The sequence below is a fragment of the Trachurus japonicus genome, chromosome 12 (genome assembly GCF_045865225.1).
Source record: "Trachurus japonicus isolate A0001 chromosome 12, Traja_1.0".
Taxonomy (NCBI): domain Eukaryota; kingdom Metazoa; phylum Chordata; class Actinopteri; order Carangiformes; family Carangidae; genus Trachurus; species Trachurus japonicus.
This window is the reverse complement of record NC_140918.1, coordinates 15,678,482-15,704,263: the sequence shown is the minus strand read 5'-3', so window position 1 is coordinate 15,704,263 and position 25,782 is coordinate 15,678,482. Positions and strand designations below refer to the sequence as shown.

Genomic DNA, 25,782 nt, shown 5'->3' with positions numbered 1-25,782 from the left:
ATATTTGGCTACCGAATGCTCTGAAGAAGGTCTTGTGCCAAAACCTGTCAGCGTTATCTGTATCTGTGATGTGAGCCAAGTAAGAGAGTGAAATGTGTTTATTTTGTCCTTTTTTGACTGAAAATTTAGGATCTGCTGCCCTTTCAAGTGTTTTTTGAATTTTTGTGTGTCCAGCAGTCCACCAGGAATCCTACTGTCCCACTTTTTTTTTACCTCACAAAATTCACTCTTCACTTTCTTTCTATATGATACCATTATCATATGTAACCTGCTGACTCTTTTCCAGAGGGGTCAAACTGTGTGTAGTGAAGAGCAAGAGGAAAGAGAAACACGCAGAGACACTGACACAAGATTACATCATCACACGTAAGTTCTCCATCATCTGTGCTTCCACACACACACACACACACACACACAGTTTTATGCAGTGCTTCTAAGGGTAATAGATTTTGCCACTCAATGAACTTTAATTCTTATTCTCTGCCCTCTTGACTTTTTGTGCACGACAAACAATTACTGAAGCAATTAAAGTGAAGTGGCTTTCTCAAAGCCTTCCTGCAGTTTAGTTAATCTTGCTCAGGAGTGCTCTTCACATAATATGGCAGTGTGCCTTTTTATTAAGCATCACCAAAACAGTGCCAGTCATCTACCAAGTGCATGATGTGACAAGTGGAGCATCTTCAAAAGTTTGTTCTCAGAGGCAAAGAACAAAAACCTTAACCCGTGTTTACATGCCAACTCACGCAAACGTTCAAACACTCTATCTCATACCGGCAGCTTTTTGAGGAATGAGAGTATTCAGTGCTTTCACAGGCTCATTAGCTGATGGGATAGGGTGTGGATGAGTGGACGGACGGCCGCAGGGCACTGTGCCACGCGGCGGCCACGTGGTCTGCAGTCACGGTGGATCACGCTAGGAACAGCCGCCTCTCCCACCTCTGCTGGCGTGATCTGCCGGGTCCACACACAACCCCACCCCCCCACCCCCTACCTGTCATCCTGTCATATCACCGACACACGAGGCTGTCATCTCCTTCGTGCGTGCCTCGCACTCCTTTGCCCCCGGACTAAAGTCATGAACCCGCAGAGACCGGACAGCTGCCATCATCGTCCTCCCTGATTGGCTGCTGTGGCCCAATTCAGACACCATTTATTGTTCGGGCTGCTGCAGCCTTTTCAGATTCATCATGTGATTTCATTGCTATGCCAACAGGGTGTGAAGCAGGCAGGCATTTTGACTGACACAAGCAGGGAGTGACGCACTTGGTGCCCTGGCACTGGAAAATTAAAGGGGACAGGAAACAAGTGATGGCCCATTGAGAAAAGCGAGGGAATCTGTTAACAGTAACCTTTTTGCTTAATGTAGCGTGGAGGAGAAGAATTAACACTGAACAGCGACAGAGCTCCTGAATGGAAAATCACTTTATCTAGCCCTTTAAAAAAGTGTCTCTTTGTAACCCCTGAGGGTAAGAGCTGAGCACACACTCGCTTTACACAAACATTAATGCTCACACACACATAGACACACACTCTCTCTCCCTCTGTTTCTCACACACCTTCGAGGGCACTCATTCACACTTACTCATGCACACGTTCACTCACACACTCGTGGATTTAAGTGCTGGGGGCCTTTATTGTGATAGTGCTCAAAAAAGTGTGAAGAGTGGCAGAGTAATTGTCTGAATCTAAACATGGGGGATATAATGAATATGTTGGTGTGCACTATGGCAGAAAGAGTACACAATATGAGAGACGCTGCCAGAGATTAACAGGTGTGTGTATCTTCACATAAACACCTTGCGTCCTCCGCAGGGTGTAGTAGTAGGTGAGATCGAGAGAATGTGTTTCTGTTTTCTGGAAACAGTTATGAGCCTCAGCTTTGAATCTCTGTGTTCATTCACGAAAGTAATATACGTGGGCCGCGAACGCTGCACATGAAGCCAGGCCTGCTTGTTTGTGCGGCTGTGTTATGCGATCTTGCAGTTGGAGTTACCTAAGCAACTTGATTATCCGTGTTTACCCTGTGTGTCTCCAGCTCATGCCTTGCCCATGTTCAGAGAGGCCCGACAGCGGAGCACGCGGAAACAGCTGGAGAAGGACAGACTCGACCCCAAGAAGTCCCACAAACCCGAGCCGCCAGTGTCCGGACCAGGTAACGTACATTTGTTTTTCTTTCTTTCCTTTCTTTCTTTTTTTTTTGCTTGCTTTTAATTTATTAGAAAAACTGACAAGACAGAACCAAGAAGAAGAGCATATAGTATCTGTAGCCCATGTCCACTGTCATTTAAATATGAGAATCGAACAAGGTATGGCCTCGGCTCTGCTTTAGTTTTTCCAGTGTATTATTAGTCATGTTTGTAAGTGGATGAATACATGATTGTGTTTGAGACAGATGTACAAATCCACAGTTGTTGATCTGCTCAGTATTATGCAATCCAGCTGATGTCCAGAGCTATAACAGCTCTGCTCCCACTTGGCCCCTCAAAGTCTCATTGTAGCCTGCTGTTGCCTCATATTTTTTAACTGCGTGGATATAATAATGCATTGTTAACTTTCTCTGGGACCCATCATCGGCGTGTTTATCCTCATACACGCATCCACACCTATACATAATCAAAGATGCTGTTTGAGCTTTGCTCCAATAAGCCAAGGCTCCAGACAGCATTTCCTGCTTGACTGTATTCCAGCTGGCTTAGTGCCGCCATGTTTGGTTGTGTCTTTTCACTTTCACTGTTTTTTCACTTAATTCTTCAGTACAATGTTCTTACAACAATCTAATGGTTCCACAGTGAAATGAACACGCTCTCGCTTTGATTGGAAAAACAGGTCTAAAAATTAAGATGGAGCAAAGCCACGTTTTAAAAGGAGAATTATGAAAAATGTTATGAAATAAGATTTAAACTATTCAAAAAACTCTCCCAAGGCAAATAAAACATTTTCAAAGGAAGCTTATTTTTAGGTTTCTTAGTGGCTTTATAGGTTAAAACCACTGCACAGCTAAATAACATTATGTAAAGATTGTCAGAACGGTCCAATGGTAATGTATGTAAGTATGGAAACCTAGTTTGAACAGTCTACAAATTAAAATTCAGGTCACTTGCATGAAAGTAGGTTTGACTACTTGATAGCAGAGTAGTGATTTCAAGACGACAGGCTGTCTGTTGTATTGTTTATTCTCTTTGTGAATCGACCTGCATAAGTGCAAGGTAATGCTGGTGGTTTGCTGAATGCTTACAAGCAATGGAAAGAAGTGCCTCTCAATCCCCAAACAACCCTACTGCACAACTACAGCAGGAAATCCCTGTGTCTTTGAGTATGCGAGTGTGTGTGTATGTATGTCTATCCCAACCTTGATCTTTTCAGACAACCGTAATAATGTCCTCTCTGGAAAGCAGGAAGGTTTTTCCCCCCAAAAGCTCCATTAAGTGCAGCCGAGTCCTGCCAGCAGCTCCACCGTACTGTACAGTAACTACAGCAGAGATCACTGCACTACTTTCTCAGACAGGAAAGAAACAAAACAGAGCAAACCCAAAGTCATAAAAAGCTCGTAATGTGATAACCTGCTGCTGTAGCATAAAGTCTTTGAAACATTTTTATGAAAAATATAAAACAGTATTAAGTAAAGAAATAAATTAAAAATGAGATATTTCAGTATACCTCTCTACACTACACTACAGTACATCTGCTAATGTGGAAGAAAAAGTTAGTGGTGGTGTTTTTTGTACATAAATCTAATGATTGACTGTGTGTGCCGACAGGTCGTGGAGGCAGAGTGGCAGCTCATGGCGGCACTTTGTCTTCATTCATCGTGAAGAACATCGCTTTAGATAAAACAGATGACAGCAACCCACGAGAGGCCATCCTGCGTCACGCCAAGGAGGCTTCGGAGAACCCTTACTGGGTTGCCCCGGCGTACACAGAGTAAGAAAACCCTCCTGTCTTCATCTTCATCCACCTTCACCGTTCCTCCCTCTTCGTCACTCACTCATCTTCTCTCGTTTCTGGTGCTTCCTCTCATTAGCACGCTGTGTAAGCTGAGCGCTGGCCGTGCCGCTCTCGGTGTTGTGATAGCGCTTGGGTTTCTTCCTACTGGTGTGACACATAAATGTTTAAAGGGCTGTACAGTTTTTACAGGTACAACGGCAGTAATGGACAGCTTTAGATCACAATCAGACTCAGACAGCTATGTAAGCACAGAACAAAGCCGTGAGCCAAATTAAACAGACTGTTTCACATACAGTACTGCGAGCAAACTATTTTTAGTTCAACATACTGGTGATGTACATTGTAGTACAGTATGTGAATCAGATGACACACACTGCTGGTCACTACTGTGGCTCCCCTTGCTTGGCTTGGAGACAGTAGGGTTTTTAAAACAAGAAGTTAATACTACTGAAGAGCAGCAACGTGGAGATCAAGAGCTCCTGTACGGCCGTCTGCTTCATGTAACATCTGCAGCCTTCATCCTCACTTGGCCTGTGCAGAAAGAAATTATGTCTGAAGCAATAAAATTATATTATCTAACTTCTTAAAGCTGTGTCATCTGGTTATGTTCTTTAAATTACAGCTCATTGCTTTGCGCTGAAGTCGTTAAATCGTTGCTTGCTTTTGTGAATCCCTGTAGGACGCAGCCGGAGCCTGTGTTTGCGGAGGAATCGGAGGAGGACGAGGAGGAAGACAAGGAACCAGCGTGGAAGAAACGCAAGATCTGAAAGGTTTCATCAGCAGGTCTTTTTATATCGGTCAGTTGTGAGGGTGGGTTTGTTGTTGGTATTTTCAAAATTGTAAAACCACAAGGTCTCAGGATCAGTCACAGAATGCAGAGTAGCCGTCAACAACTCAGCATGAAAACATCAATTAAATCACCAAATTGCAGAGTGTCTTTCCTCCTGCTGGGTCCAGGCCACTGTATTCAGCATATAAATGTGCAGGCATTTTAACTGTGCAAGCATGATAGGATTTTATACAGGTTTATTTTCCTCTCTTTGCAATTCATCAAACCACCGGAGGAATTTGGATTTTTTTATGCCTGTTTTGATTGTATGAACTTTATTTGCATCGTTTCTACTGGCCTCTCCTCCCACATCTTCAGAGTTTGCTAATGCCTCATAAATCAGCTCCAGATTTTGTGGTCTCGTTCTGTTCACCAACTATGAAGTTTGCTGGTTTGTAAAAAAGTCAATTGCAATGAACATGCATACAAATTTTTTTCTTTTCTTTTTTTACACACTGTATTCCAGCTCGCAAATTACATAAAAGGAATTTATATTCTCATGTCAAAGAGTGAAACATTTTATCCAAAGTGAAACGTGGAGTGACGTATCTGTTTTTACCAGCTGATCAAAGGGATTCTCCTGCCAAGTATCATTTTTTTTATAAGACACTAACTCAAACCTGCAGATACATGATCCACCCAGATTGGGTCAAAGCCGCTGTTTTGACACTGTCTTGAAGTTTAAAGTATTTACAGGCTACATTTTTCATTGATCAGTCATCGTTTTGTTTAGATTTACTAATCCTAGTGGTTCTAATTCCAAATATCTCTCACCAGCACTTTCTCCTCCCTAGCGAATTGAAGTTGACTCAGTTGACGTCTTTAATTAGCTGATAAAGACAACGAGACTATGAACCTTGAGTTAAGATTATAAAATTACCTTGAAGATGTAGGATGAGGTTTCACGCCCATAATCCGGTCCAGTTGCTTCTATGCTTTGCTGTTTAAGATTAAAACATAGGTGTGGCCACATGTGATGATCATTTATTATATTTGTTGTCATTGCAAAAACAATACAAATCCAGAATCCCTTGAATAACCTGTGTAGTATCAATAAATATCTTAACTGACAGAGAAAACCACCACATGTAGATCTAATGAAAGCCATGTTTGTGTTCTTTACACATCCTCCAGATTGCAACCTTGGCCCACAATATGTGAGTGGTCTTTGTTTTTCGAGTACAACAACGAGGAAGTCTGAGTCACATGGTTGGTCTCTCCGCACAAATTTGAATTGTACTGACACGATGATGATGATTAAAGCCGCTAGCAATATGTAATGTTACCTTTTATCATATGTAATGTTACCTTTTATCATGAAGACAATGAAAGTCCTAACACTCCATATCTGTGCGTTTAGCTGCCGCCTAAACTCGGTGACTTACAAACTGTATAACCATGTCATTCTTCGCCAACCAAAATTACAAGCAGACAACTGAATGTCTCAGTGCCCTGGAAAACATGCTGCGGCAGTAAAAAAAAAAAAAAAAAAAAAATCACTAAGAAACAAAGAGAAATACCAGGACGAGGAATATGGGAGGACGACAATAACGAGTGATGTTTTAAAGAGCAGCGAAACTGGAGAAGGAGAGGAGATTTGCTTCATGGGGGAGAAGCTGATGTTAAATTCGTCTTCATGACCAAGTGATGAATCAGTCTGCATGAGGAGAGCAGAGGCTGACCTCCAGGTACCCAAGCTTTCAAGATGCAGCTTTGACCTATTAAGGGGTCAGTTCACCCAAATGAGAAAAACATTTTCTCACTTAAATAATCTGTGATGATCAGTCCGTGTCTCATGCATAAGAGATGTGAGTTAGTTTTGCAGCTGTTCACATTATTTAGAAGTTATATTCAAGTCACAGTGCCAGGGCCAAGCAGGTTATATTCTGTTGTTTTCTTAATGCTTAAACAAACATAATGCTAAAGTAAACAGGATGAACCACTTCCTAAAACACAAGTAATAGTATTTACAGAGGTAGGAAGAATAGAGAAGGAATATATAGCACATATACTTCATGCTTTGGCCACACAGTTATATAGTTTCCATGGAATTTGAATCACATCACATCCTTTTAGACACACGAATGAGGATGAAAACAAACTCCTTTGACGAAGTATTTTCACAGCCTTAAAAAACAATTAAATGCTCAATCATTCTAATGGTCAGCAGTCTGACTCCGCAGAGATTAACTCAGACAAATTAACCCCAAATGGTCCCTTAAAGCACCTCGGCTAACTCACCTTGATCCCCTGCGTAATGACTCACTGTCTGCACCTCTGCATTTACATATCTTCTGTGCACAGTGGAAACATTCTGGAGCGCCCTGATTTACAGCCCGGTGGCGCTTTACTGCTCGCTTTTGTTTACTGTACGACCCTGGGCTGGTGTTCAGGAATGCAGAACAGGAGGGGACGCAACACGGTCGAGGCCATCTCTCAAACCATCCTCGGAGTCCTCCCTCGTTTCACCCACATTTTCATCCCCCCAATTTTTTTTTTTTCTCTTTCTAAAATGATGCTTGTGTAAACACATCCCAAGCAAATTAGCACCATCTGGGCCCCGGTGGATTATTGTGCATGGCAGAATACCAAGAGACACGCTCATTTAATAGAAACAAGTTTAATTCTGTAAAAAGTTATAAAATGAATATTGTACAAAAATAAAGTTTGCCGAGAGCTTTGGTTCTGTAACACAAAACAAGTGAGACGACATGACAGGTTGTGTTTTTTTTCACAGAGGTGTTAACACAATAAGGAGTGAGAACAAATGCAATCCTTTTCTTCTAACATTAACACTGAGGTTTCCTTCGCATCTTTACCTTTCGCTTGTCTTCTCGTTTAAAACCGGAGGATGAGTCGCCAAAGGAACAGTTGAGCAAACAGTGATGAAGATGAAGATGAGAGGGGGGCAAGTGGTCACAGTTTACACACTTTAATGTATGGTACTCAGGAGTGGCAAGGCGCTCCGAGGCTTCTGGGAAGTCTCCTAACTGCACATTCTCATCTGGAAAGGCTTATGCACAAATCAGTTGTTAAAGGGGAAGATGATCCAATTGATGAGGTATGCTGTGATAAAAGCTCAATTTTTTTTTTTTTTTTTTTTCTCCTCTCTGTGTAGTGTTTGGCCTAAATTCAGCTTGATGCAGTGGATTTGTTCTGTGTGCAGAGGGATTACACAGTAAAGCTGGCTTGCTTGCTTGCTGCTGGGTGGGCACAGATACCTTGGTCCCTAATCCGTGCTAACATCAAGACCTACCCGAGGGCTGTCTTTGTTCCACTTAAACGATCCCCTTCGCAGGGTCTCGATGGGCAGAGCAACATGCTTTTACAGACCCTCCTGTTTTCCTGGATGTACGTTTCTGCTACGTTTTTTAGGAATAAACTTGGCTTGAGCAGGTTATTACATGCAGACGGCGCGCTGAGCCTAGCCATCGTCTTACGCTCCTTTGTCCAAACGTCTCATCTTCAGATATTCACATCAGTTTCCTGATGACAGCCGCTACAGTAGCTAGATCTTCCTTAAACTGCCTTCACCAAAATGCCTTTGCCAGCGGGGATATTTGGTTAAGACTCATGTTAAAGGATCACTTTCAAATCCCCTTTCAGGGAGCAAGACCCGTCTGTCAGTGCCGAGACAGAAACACAGGCAGTCCCGTGAACTTTAAAGCCTATTGGGACAGTAACCACTGCAAAGCCTTTTGCTCAGACTTGGTGCCGTGCCAGAGCGAGGTTTCGGATAACGTTCGCTGATAGGCAGGTATTCTAGCAGCTTCTGTACTCTGCGACTCAAAGGATTGATCCTCAAAGGCACCTACAGATCCTCAGAGAGACGACAGCTCTCCCTTTGAGATTTCAACTTAAAAAAGACGTGATGGACATTAAATCTATTCCTGATTTGTTAATTTAAACAGCAGCAGATAGTCGTTGGCCTCCTTGTAAACATACAGTAAAAATGATGTCATAGTTGGATCGGTGTGTACCTAGATGGCGTGAGGAGAGGGAAACATCCCAAGCCCCCACCACCACCACCACCAACACCAACTTAGTGTGGTCACATTAGTGAGAATGAGGTGAATCTACCTTTAAAACAACAGATCGCTTAAATCAAAAATCTTCAATTGGTCCCCTCTGCTGTCTCTACCTACACTCCTTTGACTTGATTGCTACAGATCTTTCTCTTTTTCTTTTTTTTCTTTTTCTTTTGGACTCATCAACTGAGAAATCCTGGAATCTACGTGAAGCCAATAAATGTTATTAGGATGTGTGTGTGTTTGTGAGTTGTGGATTGCCTTGTAAGATTTTTTTCATGAGAGAATGCTCCACTTTGGCACCATCCAGGACAAACAAAGCTTTTAAATAAATAAGAAAAACAACAATTTCTTCTCATAAAATGGATTGAAATAAATAACAATAAGTTAATTCCATCTTAATAAATATACCTCTTACACACACTTGTATGCATATATATACTATATATACGTAGATGTGTTGCACCAAAAGAAGTCTCCGCTGAACCCCGATGTGGTATTTCTCATCACTTGGCTCTGAATGCAAATGTCAAGAAGCAGACTATGCAGTGGAAGTGATTTAGACTGCAGCTGAATATACTCCTCAAGTCTCTCTGTTTGTCTGCAGTCTTAGGAGCCAACCATGGAAAAACTGATGTTCCTGGGAGAATGAATTCTTCCAACAACAAAAAAAAATTAATAACCCAAGCCAACTAAAGTTATTATCTTTTCTCTCACCTTTTCAGACCGCACAGTAGGCGAATCTGGAAGTGTAACAATATTGATGCTTCCGCAAATCGGTGCACATGTATGTCTGAACTGGAGGGACTCTCAGAGTTAAATGTACATCGCCCATTCAACGATACACCTCCTCTTTGACCTTGTATGCCCATTTCCAACAGCGATCCCTCCCTCTGCAGCAGCAGCAGCTTGTAAAGGTGATCCTTAGTTCACTGTAGCTGGATGATGCTGCGTACATCACATCCGTCTGACCTCCTCAGACGCAGGCACATTTCCTCGCAGAATGCTTCTTCAGTGTGTGATACACCACGTTGTCGTCCAAGAAAGACAAGTCATCGTCGAACGCGATCGGTCGACAGCAGGTGCGAGAGGGCGTGTCCTTGTCCAGCTTCTTGTTGTGTGTGAGGTTGTTCAGGATCTTGTCATAGTTGGTCTCGGCCTCCACGCAGGGGCCGCTGCAGTACCGGAAGATCAGCTCCTCTTTAGTCTGATAGCCCAGCCCCAAGTCCGTCACGTTGAGGTGGACCTCCTTCAGCAAGCAGCCTCGGGTCTGCACCGATATCCTCTCCCTCTCCCTCCCTTTCTCGCCTCGGCCTCCTTTGCTGCCTCGGCTTCGCCCTCGCCCCCGCCTCCTGTCGCCATGTCCTCTCCCCTCGCCTCTCGTGCCCCCCGTGTTTGCTGCTCCTCTCTGTCTCTGCTCCCTCCGTCCCCTGGAGCCCCCGTCGGGCTCCGATGATCTCCGGAGTCTGCCGATCGTAGCCTCGATAAAATCCATTACATCGTCAAACTGATCTGGATAGGGACCTGCGTTGTCATCTGCAAAACACAGAAGTAGAAGCAGATTGACTTATAATAAACTTAAAATAGTAACAACGTCATACCTGACCTGGACACTAAAGAACAGTTCTCAGAAACGTCACCTCAACAACACTCAGCAACAAGCTGATCTTAGATTTACTGCTTTCAAAGGATACACTATGTGAGCAGATAAGATAAAGTCATGAAGATGTTGGTGTGTCAACAAGAGGTGCCTTTGCTCTCCCCAGTGTGGGATACTCAGGCTATTTGTATCTAATGCTGTACTTCTATAGTGACAATAAACATCATAATTGAATCAAACTTTAGAAATCCATGTGGGGGGGGGAATGATTGGTATGAAAACATTGTAAAACCACAAGCAAAACATGCTTCTATTTCAGTAAAATCTGTACTCTTAATGAAGGGAAATCACATCCCATTATGAATGAATGGATAAATAAGGTATATAATGTATTCAATCTAAGTAATGTTTACTTTAAAGGAATAGCTTGACATTTTTGGAAATAGGTTTGTTTTCTTTCTCGTAAGGAGTTAGATGAGAAGATTGGTTGTTAGCTTAGCTTAGCTTAGTTTAACACAAAGATGGGAGCTGAGGGGAAAGTAGTCAGCCTGGCTCCGTCTAGGGTAAAAATCTCATTAGTTTCATCCGTACAAGAAAAACCAAAGTGCAGAAACAACAACTTGCCATTTAACAGACATTTATGTAGCAGACTGTTTCTTGGCTCGGAGCAGCAGCTTCCTGTCTCTTTTGCTTGCCTGGCAACTGCTCAGCCGTATATTTCACTGACAGATAAGACAGTAGTATCGATCTCCTCATCTAACCCTCTGCCAGAAAGTGAATGAAGCGTATTTCCCAAAATGAACAAGCAGAACTCAATAAATGCGCTTCTGCCAATTCAGTTCATCAAACCATCTAGACCGAATGATGTACACTGAGCGTGCTCGTGCTCCGCCAGCACATTCACAGAGAAGCGGACAGAAGAATACATGCTGACGTAAATGCAGACAATGTCCATAAATACTGAGAAAAATGTGCAGATCAGAAACGGTGCATGCTGATTTATAGATTAGTCCCGGGTGGAGGAATGCGGTGAGGAGTCCAGAGTTGTTCATATGGACGTGCAGGTGCCCTGCTCTCACTCCCTCTAACACGGCTCTTGGGAGGATGAGTTGGAGGCTAAAGGTCAAAGGGTGTTGTCAATTCCGTTTTGAGATTCGCTTCACCCAGAAAGGGAGGAAATGTCTACATCTGCAGGGATGGGACGTGGCTTTTGCATCAATAACATGACCGGCATGTTAACACAAAGCCCTGCCATCATTAGGTTTCCATCTCACAAAGTCATTAAAGGTATTTCAGGAATTTCATGCAGCAGTTTCCTGCATTGATCCAATTGGCACAGACCAAATAAAGCCACCAGCAGAGATGCAGTGGGACATTGTTTCAGTCAAATCCTTGATGGATCTAATTTTAGAACTTCAAAGGCCTAATGAAAAGACACTTTGAGTCATTTACATGGAGCAGACTGTAGTCGGCTTGAAACCCAAAACATGTACCAGCACAGCTCTCCGCCATCTGCTCGGAGGAGCGGCAGAGGCCGGGCCTGACTGAAAGCCTTGGACCCTCCTTTGTTACACGTTGATTCTATTACTGGGAGAAACGTCACTCCTGCTCTCCAACGCCTGCGGGCCAGGCGGCAATAAACTATGTATGAAGATCATGAAGACATATTGTTCTGAAATGAATCGATTGCTCCGACTCGGGTTACACTGCCCTTGTGTTTCTATGCACGCTTGTGGTTGCGCGTTGCCGTGCTGCTTGCGTGGACCGGCGAGGTTCGGTGTCTGGCAGGTGGCGTTGTGGTTAACACGGCCTCTCTGTTGCAGTGTCACCTAACTCTCCTCTCCTACCTGTTCCTCTGGCAGGAGCAGGAGAACGGGCCATCTGATCCGCCTGCTCTCCACAGCTGAGTGAGCCGCCGCTTGTGTATCAGGTGAGCCAGGGCCAATCTGTTTAGACACACCTGCCCTTTGATTTAGACACCTCCTATTGTATGTCAACTGACAGGCAGGGTGGTTACAGTATACACCTGCTGACAGACTGAACTGGTGGCAGGAAATGGTTTGATTCACGATGAAAATCGTGCCATAATTTTCCAAAGTTAATGCTAATTTCTTACCATTTCTTATTCCACTATCAGGATGTACATGTTCAGCTGCTGCTGTACAGTTTTGCATTAAAACATGCTCATTATCTGATTTTTACATTCAAAAACAAAAGACCCATCACCCCTTGGGGCTACAGTGTTGTTTACACTTTTGGTGCATACTTAACTGTCTTGGGTTACACAGCAGATCAGTGATGTCACGGCGATCCAAACAGAATATGAGGTGGCAGCACAAACGTTTGTCTAAATGTTCCATTCCTTATCTAGTTCTTGGCAGCGTTTTACGTCTGTGTGAAGATGATACAGTGTCACATTGGTCCAAACAAAATAAATTCCTGCCCACTGTTGCTGTTAAAATGAACATAAACACAGAACTCTCACTTGATTCCTCAAACTTTCCGGCGTTGTCTGGCCTCTACCCTGAAAATCCCTATGACCTGGCACGCGCTGCTGCCGTCTTCTTCTGAAACATGCCATGATCTCTGACTTTGGGCAGACGGGTCTCTGAGTCACAGTGAGCCGGAGGTGAACGTAAACAAAAGGGAAGGAGGGAAGGAGGGGGGGGGTAGCGTCTGCTTGGAATTGGAGCCGCTCATACTTGTATTCATGTTGCTCCCTTGTTTTGACATCAGTGTGATGCAACACACAGCAGCAATAAAACACAAATTAAGATCTTCCGTCTGATAACCTGCCCGTTATCAATGTAGGACTCCACTGGTGGCTCAGCCCACTGGATATCACCTTACATGCTGTTTCTCAAGTGTAATTACTCAAGGAAGGCCAAATTATTTGGCCAGCAAACCAACTGTGTAAGATTCATGTCTGAATTGCCCCTGGTTTAAAATGTAGCCTAAAGCATGAGCCTGTGCTCGCTGCCAAATACTCCTCCCAAGAGCCAAGCCATGGAGGTGGATCACAACAAAGACAAAAACATGTTAGATTCCACCTCTCACTTTACATAATGAAAGAGTTGTTGCAGGTTGTGTTAATGTAGGTTTGCACAAACGGCACAGATCTATGCCTTGACCCCAATGTGGGCTTATCACCTTCCATTCAAACGACTATCAGTGTGATTTCACTTCACAATGAGATTTTGTGAAAACATGCCGTGTGCCTTACATTGATTCTCCATAGAGATCTCCTGCAGGTTGTGGTCTTCACGCTGGAACGCTCGCTCTTCGTCCTCCACTGACAGGGACACTGAATCACTGTAGCTGCTGGGGAAGTAAGTCCTCTTGGCTGGCTGAGTGTTTTGGTAGAGAGGCCGTGTAGCAACAGAGCTCAGGAGCAACAAACACGTGGCCAAAACATCCCATAACTTCATCTTAGACTCAGTTCCTATGAAGAAACCTGCAAAAAATTACAGAGGGGATATTGTTGTTTGAAACAAGAGATAAAACAAACTGGGAAGAAAAAAAAATCAAAACACACTGTGGATATAGGCCACTGTGTGTTTACAATGAAGTCAGCAAGTGTTGAAGCCAGCCGTACCCTGACTCAGTCTGTATTAATAACTGTGCCATCACATTAAGAGACAATGATCTTCGCTTTGTCTCTGTCTCATAGTTGACTTTGCTGCATATATGAATATCAGGGTGAAATTGCCACTTAGTTTTTATTTTTAGGGAAATAAACTTTAATGTACCTGAGTCAATCTAGTATAATGTGTAAAATAATGCGTAAAATCGTGCGTAAAAGTGCCGCATTGTTCTAAAAATTACAAAGATAAACCATGGTTAACCAGCAGCCTGATGGTCAGACTTATTAGGATTATGAGATGATACATTCCTGTTGTTGTGATATCGGGAGGGTGCGCCTTATACACACACACACACACACTCACTCATACACACACACACACACACACACACACACACACACACACACAAACAAAAATGCGTCGGTTAAAGCACGCACCAAAGCGTGTTGGCAGCGATAGCCTAAATAATGGTGTGAGTTGGCCAGATGGCGATCCCCAAAGCTTACGTGACTCTTGTCTAATGGCATGTTGAGTCTGCAGTAAACCTAAACAGCTATGCATGGATAAATACTGGGCTTAAACATGCTATGCAAAAAGAAAAAAGAAAAAAACAAAACACATAAGTCCTGATAACTGTCTTTACACACAAGTTGCATTTCTCATTTCGCTTTCACCGAAAAATTACTGGAGAGACGCGTGCGTGTCCTTTGCGCGCAGATAATCTACGGGTATGAAAATGTTTTATCACACTCTCAAATTGTAAACAAATTACACTGCTTTTGCTTTATGCTACTTACCTTAAATATGGCCCATGCAGACCTGAAACTCGCTCGGCTGTTGGTGTTAAAATCCAAACAGAAAACTCGACTCATTTAGTGTCCCAAGCTGATTCAGCTGCAGTAAACCGTTCGAGCAGCCACGATCCAAAATTTTAATTTTCTAGTGAGTTCAAATTCAGTTTGTGTCCAAAAAGAATGAAGAAAAAAAAGCTGGAATAACAGCAACCAGGTGCGTTTTCACATACTTCGATCCAGCGCACCCGAGCGTGCAACCATGCGTCTCTCCACACTTTGGAGTCCAAAGGTAGGTGTTGAAGAGAGCCGACCGAGTGCCACTGCGCCTTTACGGGGGTACAGTTGCAGTCGCTGATTAATTGGATGCTACGTTTCCACGTTGGAAATCCGAGAGAGATCCACCATCTCCGACTGAAGGGAGTCCAATGAAGACATCAGCGTCTCCGGCGCATAAGTGAAGCGCAAAAGGTGCGCAATATCTGCTCTCCAAGAGTGCAACAAGCTCGTTTCTGTCTCTTGGTTAGAGGCTGAGCAAAAAAAAAAAAAAAAATAGTTGAAGCGCCTTTACATCCACAACTGCGTGACAAAAATCATACTCAAAACAAATTTAGAGTATCTTGACATGATAAACAACACACATGAGGGTGTTTACTCTCCATTTTCTCCGGGTCAGGTATAGTGTCTACATGCAGCTCGGACGGTTTCCACACGCGTTGTCCTCATACTGGACTGAGGCAGGACAGATGTCTGCGCATAACACCGCACCGGGCGCAGAGGGCTGTTTGGAGAGATTTATAGTTAAGTACGCTCTGACGTTTGGGGGCAGTTGGTGTCCGCCCCTCTTTTATAGATCCCTGCAAGAGCAAACAGTGAATAACAGAGGTCCACATATCCCTCCAAACCACCCCTGGAGCCCCGTTAGGAGGAGCGCAGTCTTCAGATGTCTTGGGGATTATGTCACACATCCTGATGTCCTCGGATTAGATTTCAGTATGCGGAATGCGATTTGGAGATGTTCTGTTGAGATGCATGTTTCTAACCTGATCTCCGCGCTCTGTGCGCACCGGTGTCAAGTTCCGTCCGATGGCTACACACATCTCAAATTTAAGAGTCCCACTTCACTTGCTATTTACTAGAACATATTTGTTAATGCGCGAGGAGAGCTGGCTATTTAGGACCGCTGTAGTGCACACTTTGATTTTTACTGTATTGGCAAATATGTTGGCTTTTTGTTATTGTTGTTTCAATGTGCGTACACCACCTCAGATCATCTGGTTATTCAATCAGCAGGTTCTTGTCAAGGTGAGCCCCAGGCAACGGCGCGCACACCACAAAAGGAGGACTCAGAGATGTGGCACCCAAGAAAGCCTTTCCATCAGCCCCCGTGATTTACAAGCTGAATCGGCCTTTCATCTTCTGCTAAAACTTCATTCCACGAGTTACCCATGTCCTCTTAAAAACTAAACTCGTTTTGTCTTCATTGCCAAGAGGAGAGAGACTCCTTCCAACAACTCAACACTTAAGTTTCCCAAGAGGCAATTCTGGTTTTAATTTAACACATGAGCTGCTAGAGATGGCTGTTCAATAAAAGGATGGAAATCCCGGCAGTGACATGTTAAACCCACTCTGACTTACCTGTTATTCACCTCGCACTGAGACTCCTATTTGTTTGCTCTTGTCTGAAATGTCTTGTCAATACATGTTTTTCTTTCAAGCATTTCTCCATGCCCTGCCCATCATTACTGAGTCTGTATGATGCTCAGCCAAATCCTCATTGTATGGATTCCTTCCTGTCTTGTTCTCACAAAATCTAATTGTATGGACTTCCAACTATTCATGTCTCATTTGATACACCCTCCTCTGTCCATATAATTTGTTTTTGTCCGGACCTTGATGATAACTTAGTCTCTCTTTCAAAAAGAGCTTAATTATTTTTTTACACAGTGACAGATTTGATTTGCATGACATTTAATCGTTATAGAATAGATTCCTCTCATTGGATCATTAGTTGGACTGTATAACGAGTTCATGTTTTGAAAATAGAGATGCCCTAATGTTCTCTACCCCATATAGCTACTGAAGTTTCCCCACACTGACTGAAGCCACTGTTTACTTCTCATATTGAGATATGACTCAGATGTACTGTACATGAGCTGTTCTGTCACAACTGAAACTGAGCCCAGTGTCTGTGATTTAGGTGTCGCAGCAATCCTTCACATCAGCAGCCATAACTCTCCCTGCCCTCTTCATCGCTGAATCATCACACCAGTTCGGGGGTAAGTGATGACAAAGTGGGCACAGAGCACCACAACAACTCCAACATTTTAAATGTGGTTTAATAGAAATATTATACAACTCTGAGAACCCTGATGTTTCCCTGCCAGTGCATGCCAGGATAGCCTCCAGGCTCCCGTCAGCCCCAACAGGAACAAGCAGGTAAAAAGAAAGAATGAAAGGAATCGGTGCCTATATAAACAAGCTAAGATGTATGAGTATAATATGAGCGGACATAAAGTGGATTATTATGAGACACTGAGTCATTTAAAGGCAGAGCCGGTGCTGCCAGAGCTCTGTGTGGTTCTTCAAGGTTATTTAAAGTTCCACAGTGCAACCCAGAGTCATGTGTTCTCGACTATTGTCCAGGGCATTTACAACCACAAAGAGAAAACCAAACTTATTTATGTGTTTGATCTACCAAACTCTTGGACAATAACTACTATACCTGCTGTGAAGTATACACCAAATATATTAGATTGTAAAAAATATATAGAATAATTATATTACAGCACCTGTTCAGATGCCAAATGCATGAGAATTTAAATATGTAGAAATCTTGATTATGCATACATGAATATAGATAGATAGATAGATAGATAGATAGATAGATAGATAGATAGATAGATACTTGACACAATATGCTCAATATACACATACAAATACAACATTATACCCATTCAGTATACATTAGGTGATATCCCAAAGGTAGTTCTTAGAGGTCAAACAATTAAGTAATTAATCACAATCACTTAATTTTTTTCTGAAGAAATGCTTAAAATTCATCAACTCCAGCTTCCATTGATAATAATATGTTTGTTAGTATATTAAATGGATGACTGACTGGTTAACTGTGGCTGACCTCACATAATGTCACTTGAAATGACATCTCAGCCCGGTGCAGGACACGGGCTGCTCAGAGATAAGTCACACAGAGGCCGTATTGTTTATTGATATCTGCAGCAGTGTCACCAAAGGATTCCTCTGTGACCCTCCTCTGTCTCATCCAGACTGAGTTGTGAAGATAATGGCCACCGAAAATAGAACAATCTTAAGAGAGCTCCTTTATGAGCGGGCCCTGCACAGACCGGGGGCGTCAGAAGTCCCCCAGAGCCGAACACTCGGGCAACTATAATAAATATTAATTTGTTTGGAGGAGAAACATGAGTAAGCTGAACGAATCATCACCACGTGGGGTGTGAGGAAGAGACACGTCACCCCCACAGAGGGGCTCCTTCTTTCATTATTTGCACCACTGACGGGACAGGCAGCTCAATTTTTGATGTTGAGGCTCCACAGAGCGATGACGGGCCCTCAGATGGAAATAACAATGACTCCCTGCAGAGTATGTATTGTGAACATATAACAGCGCTCACACAAACAGTCCACACCACTGCAGCTGGTTTAGGTTAATACACAATTGTAAAAAATAAATAAATAATAGGAAACAAATGTCACACATGGTTTTGGGTATCCTGTCTCCCTGTGAGTGTTATATCTCTTGATAATGACTTGTTTTGTTGTATTTAAAGTCATATTGATATGATAACGACTGGCAACCTGCTCATGTGTTGTTGTTTATGTGTTTTCAGCCTCTTGATTTTAACATCTGGCGGCTTGTTGAACACGACTGATTCAAACTTAACTTCCTCTTTGATGAGTAGCTTCACACAAAGCACAAAGACGACGCAATAAATTCAAGTCGGTGGACAAATCAGCCGAAGACAAACAACCAATGGCATATTCATTTAGGGCGTTACTGCGGTTTGGATGATTAGTGCTTCGAAAATCTGTCTGGCCCACAAGCACGACTTGAACACGAGTACGATGAATACGGCTTCATCAATAGCTGGCTTGTCTGTTTTGTTTAAAAATGTGATTGCACACCACAGGCCCAGTTACAGGAGTGTTACAATAATAGATGGGCAGCAGCAGCAGCAGAGCATGCTGGGTTATCTGTTTCTGTTGTGACATGCTGATCGCTGGGTCACATTAATACAGTGTGCACGGTGCAGGCAGCTGGTTGCTGGCATGGGACATGGTTTGCTTGTGCATGGTGAGCCAACTGGTGCCAAGGGAACATGATTTTAAATACAATATATATATAATACATGCATAATGCTGCCATGAACATATTGTTGCTGCCAAAGTGCACTTTGTTTGTGTTGGGAAAACTCATTGTGATGAGCTCACAAAGTGTCGAAAGACCTAGAAAACTGAAAGCAACTTTGGTTTTGTGAATACAAGCACTCTGCACAGTTTCCTTTGAGAAAGCAGCAGCAACCTTGTGTTGTTATTGTTGCTACTGAGTAACATTAGACCGTGACCCACATGAAACATTTCCAGCATCTTGCTATGCTTAACTCCTACTCAAAGAGAAAGCAAAAAAACACACCAGATACACTGCAGTGAACAGGTATATAGTGGTCAGTCATTTCCAGCAAAGTGCATAGGTGACTCATTTCTTGTTGTGTTCAGTTTTTTGTTTAGGATTTTTTTTAGTATTCGATGGTGGTGGAATGTAAATAAGTACATTTACTCAGTCAGAAGTGCCGGTTGTCTGCCAGAGTGCAGCTCAGCTGTCAGCGGGCACCGGCTCCAGCCCTGGATCACCCTTTGGCACAGAGATGGAGCGGACAGAGAGGCAAGTAGTCAGGGGCAGATAGGCTACTGAAGGATTCACATAGCTTTCAGCTGATCCATTAGGACATGCTACAATTCAACTGTGGCCCGCTGCCAAATGCCCAGCCATTGTGGCACTCGGTGCAGTATTTCCATCTGTTTCGCTCATTGCTAAAACATTTTATGAGTATTTGCTGGCATCATTCACACATAGAGTGCATGCGTGCAGAAAAATATGTGCTAGCATGAGTATGTCTGTGTGTAACTCTGCGTGTGTGTGTGTGTGAGAGAGAGCGAGTGTGTAAATGAGATCACTTGGTACTATCAAAGTGCAGCAGGACTATGACACTCTTATAAATAGAAGGGAGGAAGTAAGGAAGGTTAAATCTCTCAGACACAGTTACTAAAAGTGTTGGAGGGAGCCATTTAAAAACCCACATGTCCTTTAGGACCCATTCCACTATATACATTTACATTATGTTACTTTTTGTGGTGCACTTTTTTCACACAGTGTGGATGGTAGAGCAGTGTAACCATAATTCAGCTTTTTAGTCAAATTCACAGCCTGATTTGAAAGGTTATAATGTCAAAAGGCCTGTTTTGCTCTTGCTGTAAAAGCTATATGAAGGTTTAGCCTATACATAGCCTGCTATAGCTGCATGCTGTGTGAACAGCTTATTAATGGCCAAGGTTGAATTATCGCCCTTAGAGCAAATGGGAATCCAGTTAGCTCGGTCCCACAGACCAGTGACAATGAAAATGATGAATTCAAGGTCCTTCGAGTGGACGCGAGAGCTGTGAAAGTTATCAATAACACTGCTGACAGCTTTTTTCCATTTCTTTTTTAAATTTTTATTATTCACAAATACTGATGTTGGGTCTGGGGAATGCATTTCCCTGAGTATGAATGGCTGGACATGTGGGAAACAATGATGAACTCTCTGAGATTGCACTTGGGACGTCTTGGCTACTGCCCAAACTCTGAAAACCTCCAGGAGTGCCTGTCTTCAGCTGTCTGCATGACAGAAGACACATTGAAAAAAGGAAATGTGTGCGTGTGCGTGTTTGTATATTGTGTGCTGGATGGTGGTCCACATGTCCCAACATACACACTAAGCATAGAGTATACTGTAGCCACAGCATGGCCGTCTGGTTGGACTGACAGAGTTGCTCGAATTTCTTAATTCAGCCGTTAATCATCCGTCCCTCCTGAGCACTGATGTCTACCTGCTGTGACTTTGACCCCTGACTTTCGGCAGCTGTCAGTGGCGCCCCTCACCGAAAGAAGGGACATGTGGGATAGAAGTGCTGCTCCCCGAGGTGGCACAGTGTCAGACTCTGTGCTGGCTTTACGGTTTTCAGCATTCAAAGAGCGTCCGCCGGGGGCCTCCTACTACTGTGTTACTAAACAAACAGGAGCCGGCTAAGTGCTGATCACATCCACTGGGGAAGATGAAAAGCTACGTGGGATATAGAGGCACTGTTACGTAGCTTGTTGTCCGTTTGTTTTGTGCATCTGTGTCAGTTTACACATTTGAACTGAGCTATTTTGATTATGACCTCTAGTCGCTGCTCGCCATGGTAAAAGTGCGGAAGTCTTGACTTTCACAAAGCTTTCCTTGTGTCTCCAATGTAACAAGGTCACACTAATTGGAGGAGGAAGTGTTGAGGATGTCTTTGGGAAGGAGCGGCAGGGTTAGAGAGTGATAGCAGAGAGGGTCAGATCCTGTTTCTGCTCTGGTTCCCCGTTCTAATCCAGCCTGGTATGTGTTGAGATCAGAGCAGGTCCCTTTCACTGCAGCCATCCGGTGGCAGCGCAGTGGCACTTGCTAAGTCTACATTTCCTCCACTGCTGCACAATCACTGAAGAAAGCACTTAGACGACCGCCTGCCGTAAGGCTTCGCCCACGGGAGCCCGGTTCACTGACGGGAACTTAAAATGAAATGACCCGACAGGAAGAGTCCCACGGTCCACTTCAGGTCTTAACCCCTGAGAAACATGGCACTGGACAGCTGTGTGTTCCCCTTGATGTATTTATGTCAGTCGCTTGCATAAATACACTGTGACACACATACACGTTCACACTCATACATGTGGACCACAGTGACACACAGAAACACACACACACACACACATGCGGGGCATAAGCACACACATATCATGCTCCCTGTCAGTAATACCCAGAGGATATTATATCTCTCTCAGCAGACTGGACAGTTGATCAGAGCAGCACGGCCACATGGTCACTTTGATGTAAATCACGTAGCACAGTCACCTTGAAAAGTGCTTGAATTGTAAATGTGTGAAAGGATCTTGCTCTCAGATTAATCAGCTGATACACAAACTCACACCTGACTCATTCATACACAATATTCCCTTTATATATCTGTTTTTTCTTTTTTTCCACAATGATTCTACGCATTAAAGATCACTTATTATAAAATATTATGACTGCAACAAGCCACGACACATAAAGACATTCCTCTTTTTATTCCTATTCTGTAAGGTTAATTCATGTGATTACATTTTCACAGTGATACTGTATGTCTGGAAGAGATTGATCAATAAAGTTTTAAGAAGATATACAATTTATCTGTTGAGAATAAATCACATTGTCACAATCATTTCATAAAAATAATATTTTATACCAACTTTATGGGCAACCGTGTAGGTTAGGTGCACTTTCAATAACTGAATGCTCACAGACCCAGAAATTATATAATTTCATAATACACAGTAATAGGTAAATATAATGTATGTATTGTCAAAAGTCAAAGTCGGCTTTATTGTCAACTCTGTTACTGTATATGTATGGGACATAGAGATTGTAATTCAGTTTCTCTCCAACGCATGATGTAAACAAATATAAAATAAGATATGTGGTTTAAATTTAAATTAAATAATCAAATGTAGAGGGTGTAAAGAAAGAAACAATATAAGAACAAACACAAGGCAGCATTTTTTTTAAAAATGCATCGCATCAGTGAGTTTGAGATTCTTATAATACTCCAAATTCAGTGCAATCTGTTTGCGGTCGGCCAGATGCTGCATTAATGCAAATGTTTCCATTAAATACATTGACTATAGCCCTTCCTGGCAAACATCCTAATCCTGCATTGTACTGTACTGTAATGTTTACAAACAAACACACACACACACGAACACACACAAACACACACCAGTACTGCAAGCTGACTGAACCCCTCCATATGTGGAACACGGCTCTCACACTGCGAGGGTTAGAAGTTCAGGTTTTTAACTGGGGCCACCCATGTTAAGATGTATAAACGCCTGGTGCTGCCAGCCGGGCTCAATCCATTAAGGACAGATGTGGACAGATGAAAACGGAGGGGTGGGAGGGGTGAACTTTTTTTTTTTTGCAGCCCTGAGAAATATGGCTCATGATGATGCTAAACAGGATGTGGCGTTTGGTGCATGTTTCATATTTCACTACTATTTAATTAAATTACCATTTGAACGCCTCACAGGCTGGAGCGTTAGCAGGTATTGTTACTCTGCCTCCGTACCTCAGATGAACGCCTCTCACTTGTTCTAGGAATGAAAAGAGAGGTGAAGGAAATGTGGCGGCAACCTTGAACTTTGTTTCATGAACATCACATAACATGTGGCTTACAATAACAAACAGGACGGAGCTTACATGGAGACAATTGGATGTAATACCATGATAATCTAATCAGTTCCCATGGGAGTAGAGGTTATGGGAAAGTAACTAGACATGCAGTGTTAATTTTATTCCAAGGTCAAATAAATTAGTCATAGCTACTGGTTGTATAGGTGGATCCTTGGTCCCAGATTAAATGAGCTGTAATGTAACAGATTAGATATGAGCTAATTAAACAGCATACTTTAACCTCAGTGAATACTGTGTGTTATTAAAAGTAGTTATACATGTTGTTTAACTCGCTTTAAAGAACCTGACATGAATCTGTATACATTTAAGCCTCAGTGGTGATTGTGTGTGGGTGTGTGTGATCTCACAGGGATTACAGGAAAACACCGTTGTCAGGACTGCTGATTAAGAACAGAAATAGGATGCTGGGATAATCATGTACGCTATCATCTTTATCAGATTGCAACTTTATTTGGTAATCACCAAGGTGTTTAGCTCCAAGGTTGAGAATGATTTGTGCCAAACAAGAAAGCAAAAAGCCAGTCATGATGGTGGAGAGAGAAAATTTCAGACACTTTTCATTTGTTGTTTTGAAGGCTGAAGTATCTGGAGTCACACGCATGGGTTCAGAGATCAAGGTTCAGGTGTCAGATGTTGAATTGCTGGCGGCATATATTTGTCTAGGCCCTGAAAGAGAATGTTTTGTTATTTCAAAGACAATAAAGAAAAAAATAATCAATGAAACTAAGGTTAGTGATGAGAAATCACCCTGCTCAGAGGTTGGTGAGACACATGATAACATATGAACTTTTACAATTACTGTAACAAGATAATCTGGCCTCATATCACACATCACTCCCATTCCAAGACACTTTATCAGTTTTAAGCCCGAGTCTGAAAACACTTCAGCTGTCTCTTTGACCTGTGACAGGCGATCTGACTGCAGGTTAGGATGCTGAGTCGGTTCATGTTACTAACAATTGGCATGTGCGAGTTTGTGTGTAGAATCACCAGCAACAACGTTGACGCGCCGAAACAGCTGAGAACACTATGGATGAACGACGGCCTCATGAATGGATGTGACAGATAGATAGATTAGATATATAGCTGTATGTATGGTCAGACAGGTGATAGACAGACAGATAGATACATAGCCAGACAGTAAAAGCTATAATACACAACTGTCGGTTATATTAAAGGGATAGTTCAACATTTTGGCAAACAGAACATTATGAGACAGAGTTGTTTTAGAGGCAAATTCATGCAAAACTGCTGATGCGTGTTGCCTTCAGGGACAGTTTTTCAGCAAGTAGTCTCTGTATTTACCTCGAAAACAACTCTGTCTCGTAACGTTCCGTTATTATCTCATAGCGTGTTGAATGTGCAGGTCACAACTTGTCCACAGGAGCGTTTTGGAGTTGTTGGATTGTGTATTTGATGAGTTTGATGAGGGAAACCAAGAAATCCCATGAGCCTCCATAGCGTAGCTCTGAGCGGCTCACGGCTCTGCTCCACCGTTCTAAAAATAGCTTGCACCGACAAATAAAGGTAACGAACCTACTGCTATGACTATAGCGATTATGGCAATGGGCCAATTTGCTAAAATGTTGAACTATCCCTTTAAAACTTTTTTTTTTTTTTTTTTTTTAGATGTAAAAATTTCAACTTCAGTGTTGCAGGCTTTGTGTTATATTATAGGTCAGCTGAAGGGTCAATTATCCAGCTCTTAGTGAGGATCAACACACTCAAACATTCCTTAAGAACTGTTTTTCTGCTCTTTAAAAAACACTGTTTTCTCCAGAGGGGACAAGAGCGCAAGAGGGGGGCACAGCTTTGTAAAGAGATGAATATCACATTTCCAATATATTTCTTCTAAGAACAGAAGAACTTTGGTACCTGTCGCAAATGTAAAACAGAGAGGTGTCAAAAGTGAAACCCGATCGGCATATCTGACAAAGGGGAAACTGCTGTGAGGGATCAGTTCAGAGAGACACAGGCCCGGGTCCCCACAGCAGATGGAGGCTTTATCGTTGTGGCCGGAGGCGGAGAGAGCCAAAGCAGAAAGACGCAAGACCACAAAAAAGGTTGGCGACACGGCTGGACCGTGACACATGTCCCACTGTGGAGGGGGATTTTTACTCACCTGGCCTTTGGTGTGTCATCATGTTACCAGTCCTGTCATGAGCCTCCACCCTGTGCGCCTGCACTGTATTGTTCTGTACTGCATGCGGACAAGGGGATAAAAGAGGACGGATAATAAAAAAGAGAGTAAGTGAAGCAGTGGGAGTGAGCCACAGTTTTTTTCCTATTGTTAACACTGTATCTTTTTTCTAAACACTACTAAAGTGAGGGATGAAGCGGATCAAAGGGGTGCATATGATTGCCCTGGTGGGTGTAGAGGGTTATTAGTTGGTAAGGCAGTGAGAGTGAATAGAAGTGGGGGGTCTGAGGTGCTGTGTAGGAGGAACTTGATG

The 25,782-nt window shown here is 42.9% G+C and overlaps 2 protein-coding genes across 3 annotated transcripts in view; one reads left to right on the top strand and one right to left on the bottom strand.

The window, feature by feature from the left end:
* Nucleotides 1-5,861, top strand: part of wdr70 (WD repeat domain 70) — a 37,495-nt gene extending 31,634 nt beyond the window's left edge. For both annotated transcript variants that reach the window (XM_085793442.1, XM_085793441.1), the window contains exons 15-18: nucleotides 287-366; nucleotides 2,036-2,152; nucleotides 3,759-3,921; nucleotides 4,625-5,861. In XM_085793442.1, coding sequence (XP_085649568.1) covers nucleotides 287-366; nucleotides 2,036-2,152; nucleotides 3,759-3,921; nucleotides 4,625-4,712 — 448 coding nt within the window. In that variant the 3' untranslated portion in view covers nucleotides 4,713-5,861. The remainder of the gene's footprint in view (nucleotides 1-286; nucleotides 367-2,035; nucleotides 2,153-3,758; nucleotides 3,922-4,624) is intronic.
* Nucleotides 5,862-9,036: 3,175 nt separating this feature from the next.
* gdnfa (glial cell derived neurotrophic factor a) lies at nucleotides 9,037-15,545 on the bottom strand. Its single transcript, XM_085793443.1, has 3 exons — nucleotides 14,784-15,545; nucleotides 13,626-13,856; nucleotides 9,037-10,338 (listed from the first exon to the last, which is right to left on the bottom strand). The coding sequence occupies exons 2-3, from the start codon at nucleotides 13,828-13,830 to the stop codon at nucleotides 9,779-9,781; spliced, it is 765 nt and encodes a 254-aa protein (XP_085649569.1). The 5' UTR covers nucleotides 13,831-13,856; nucleotides 14,784-15,545; the 3' UTR covers nucleotides 9,037-9,778.
* Between the last annotated feature and the right edge of the window lie 10,237 nt (nucleotides 15,546-25,782).

Coding starts and splice junctions, on each gene's coding strand:
- gdnfa (XM_085793443.1), bottom strand. CDS start 13,830: ATGAAGTTATGGGATGTTTTGGCCACGTGTTTGTTGCTCCTGAGCTCT. Junction 10,339..13,625: donor GATCTCTATGGAGAATCAAT/GTAAGGCACACG, acceptor TGTGTTTTGCAG/ATGACAACGCAGGTCCCTAT.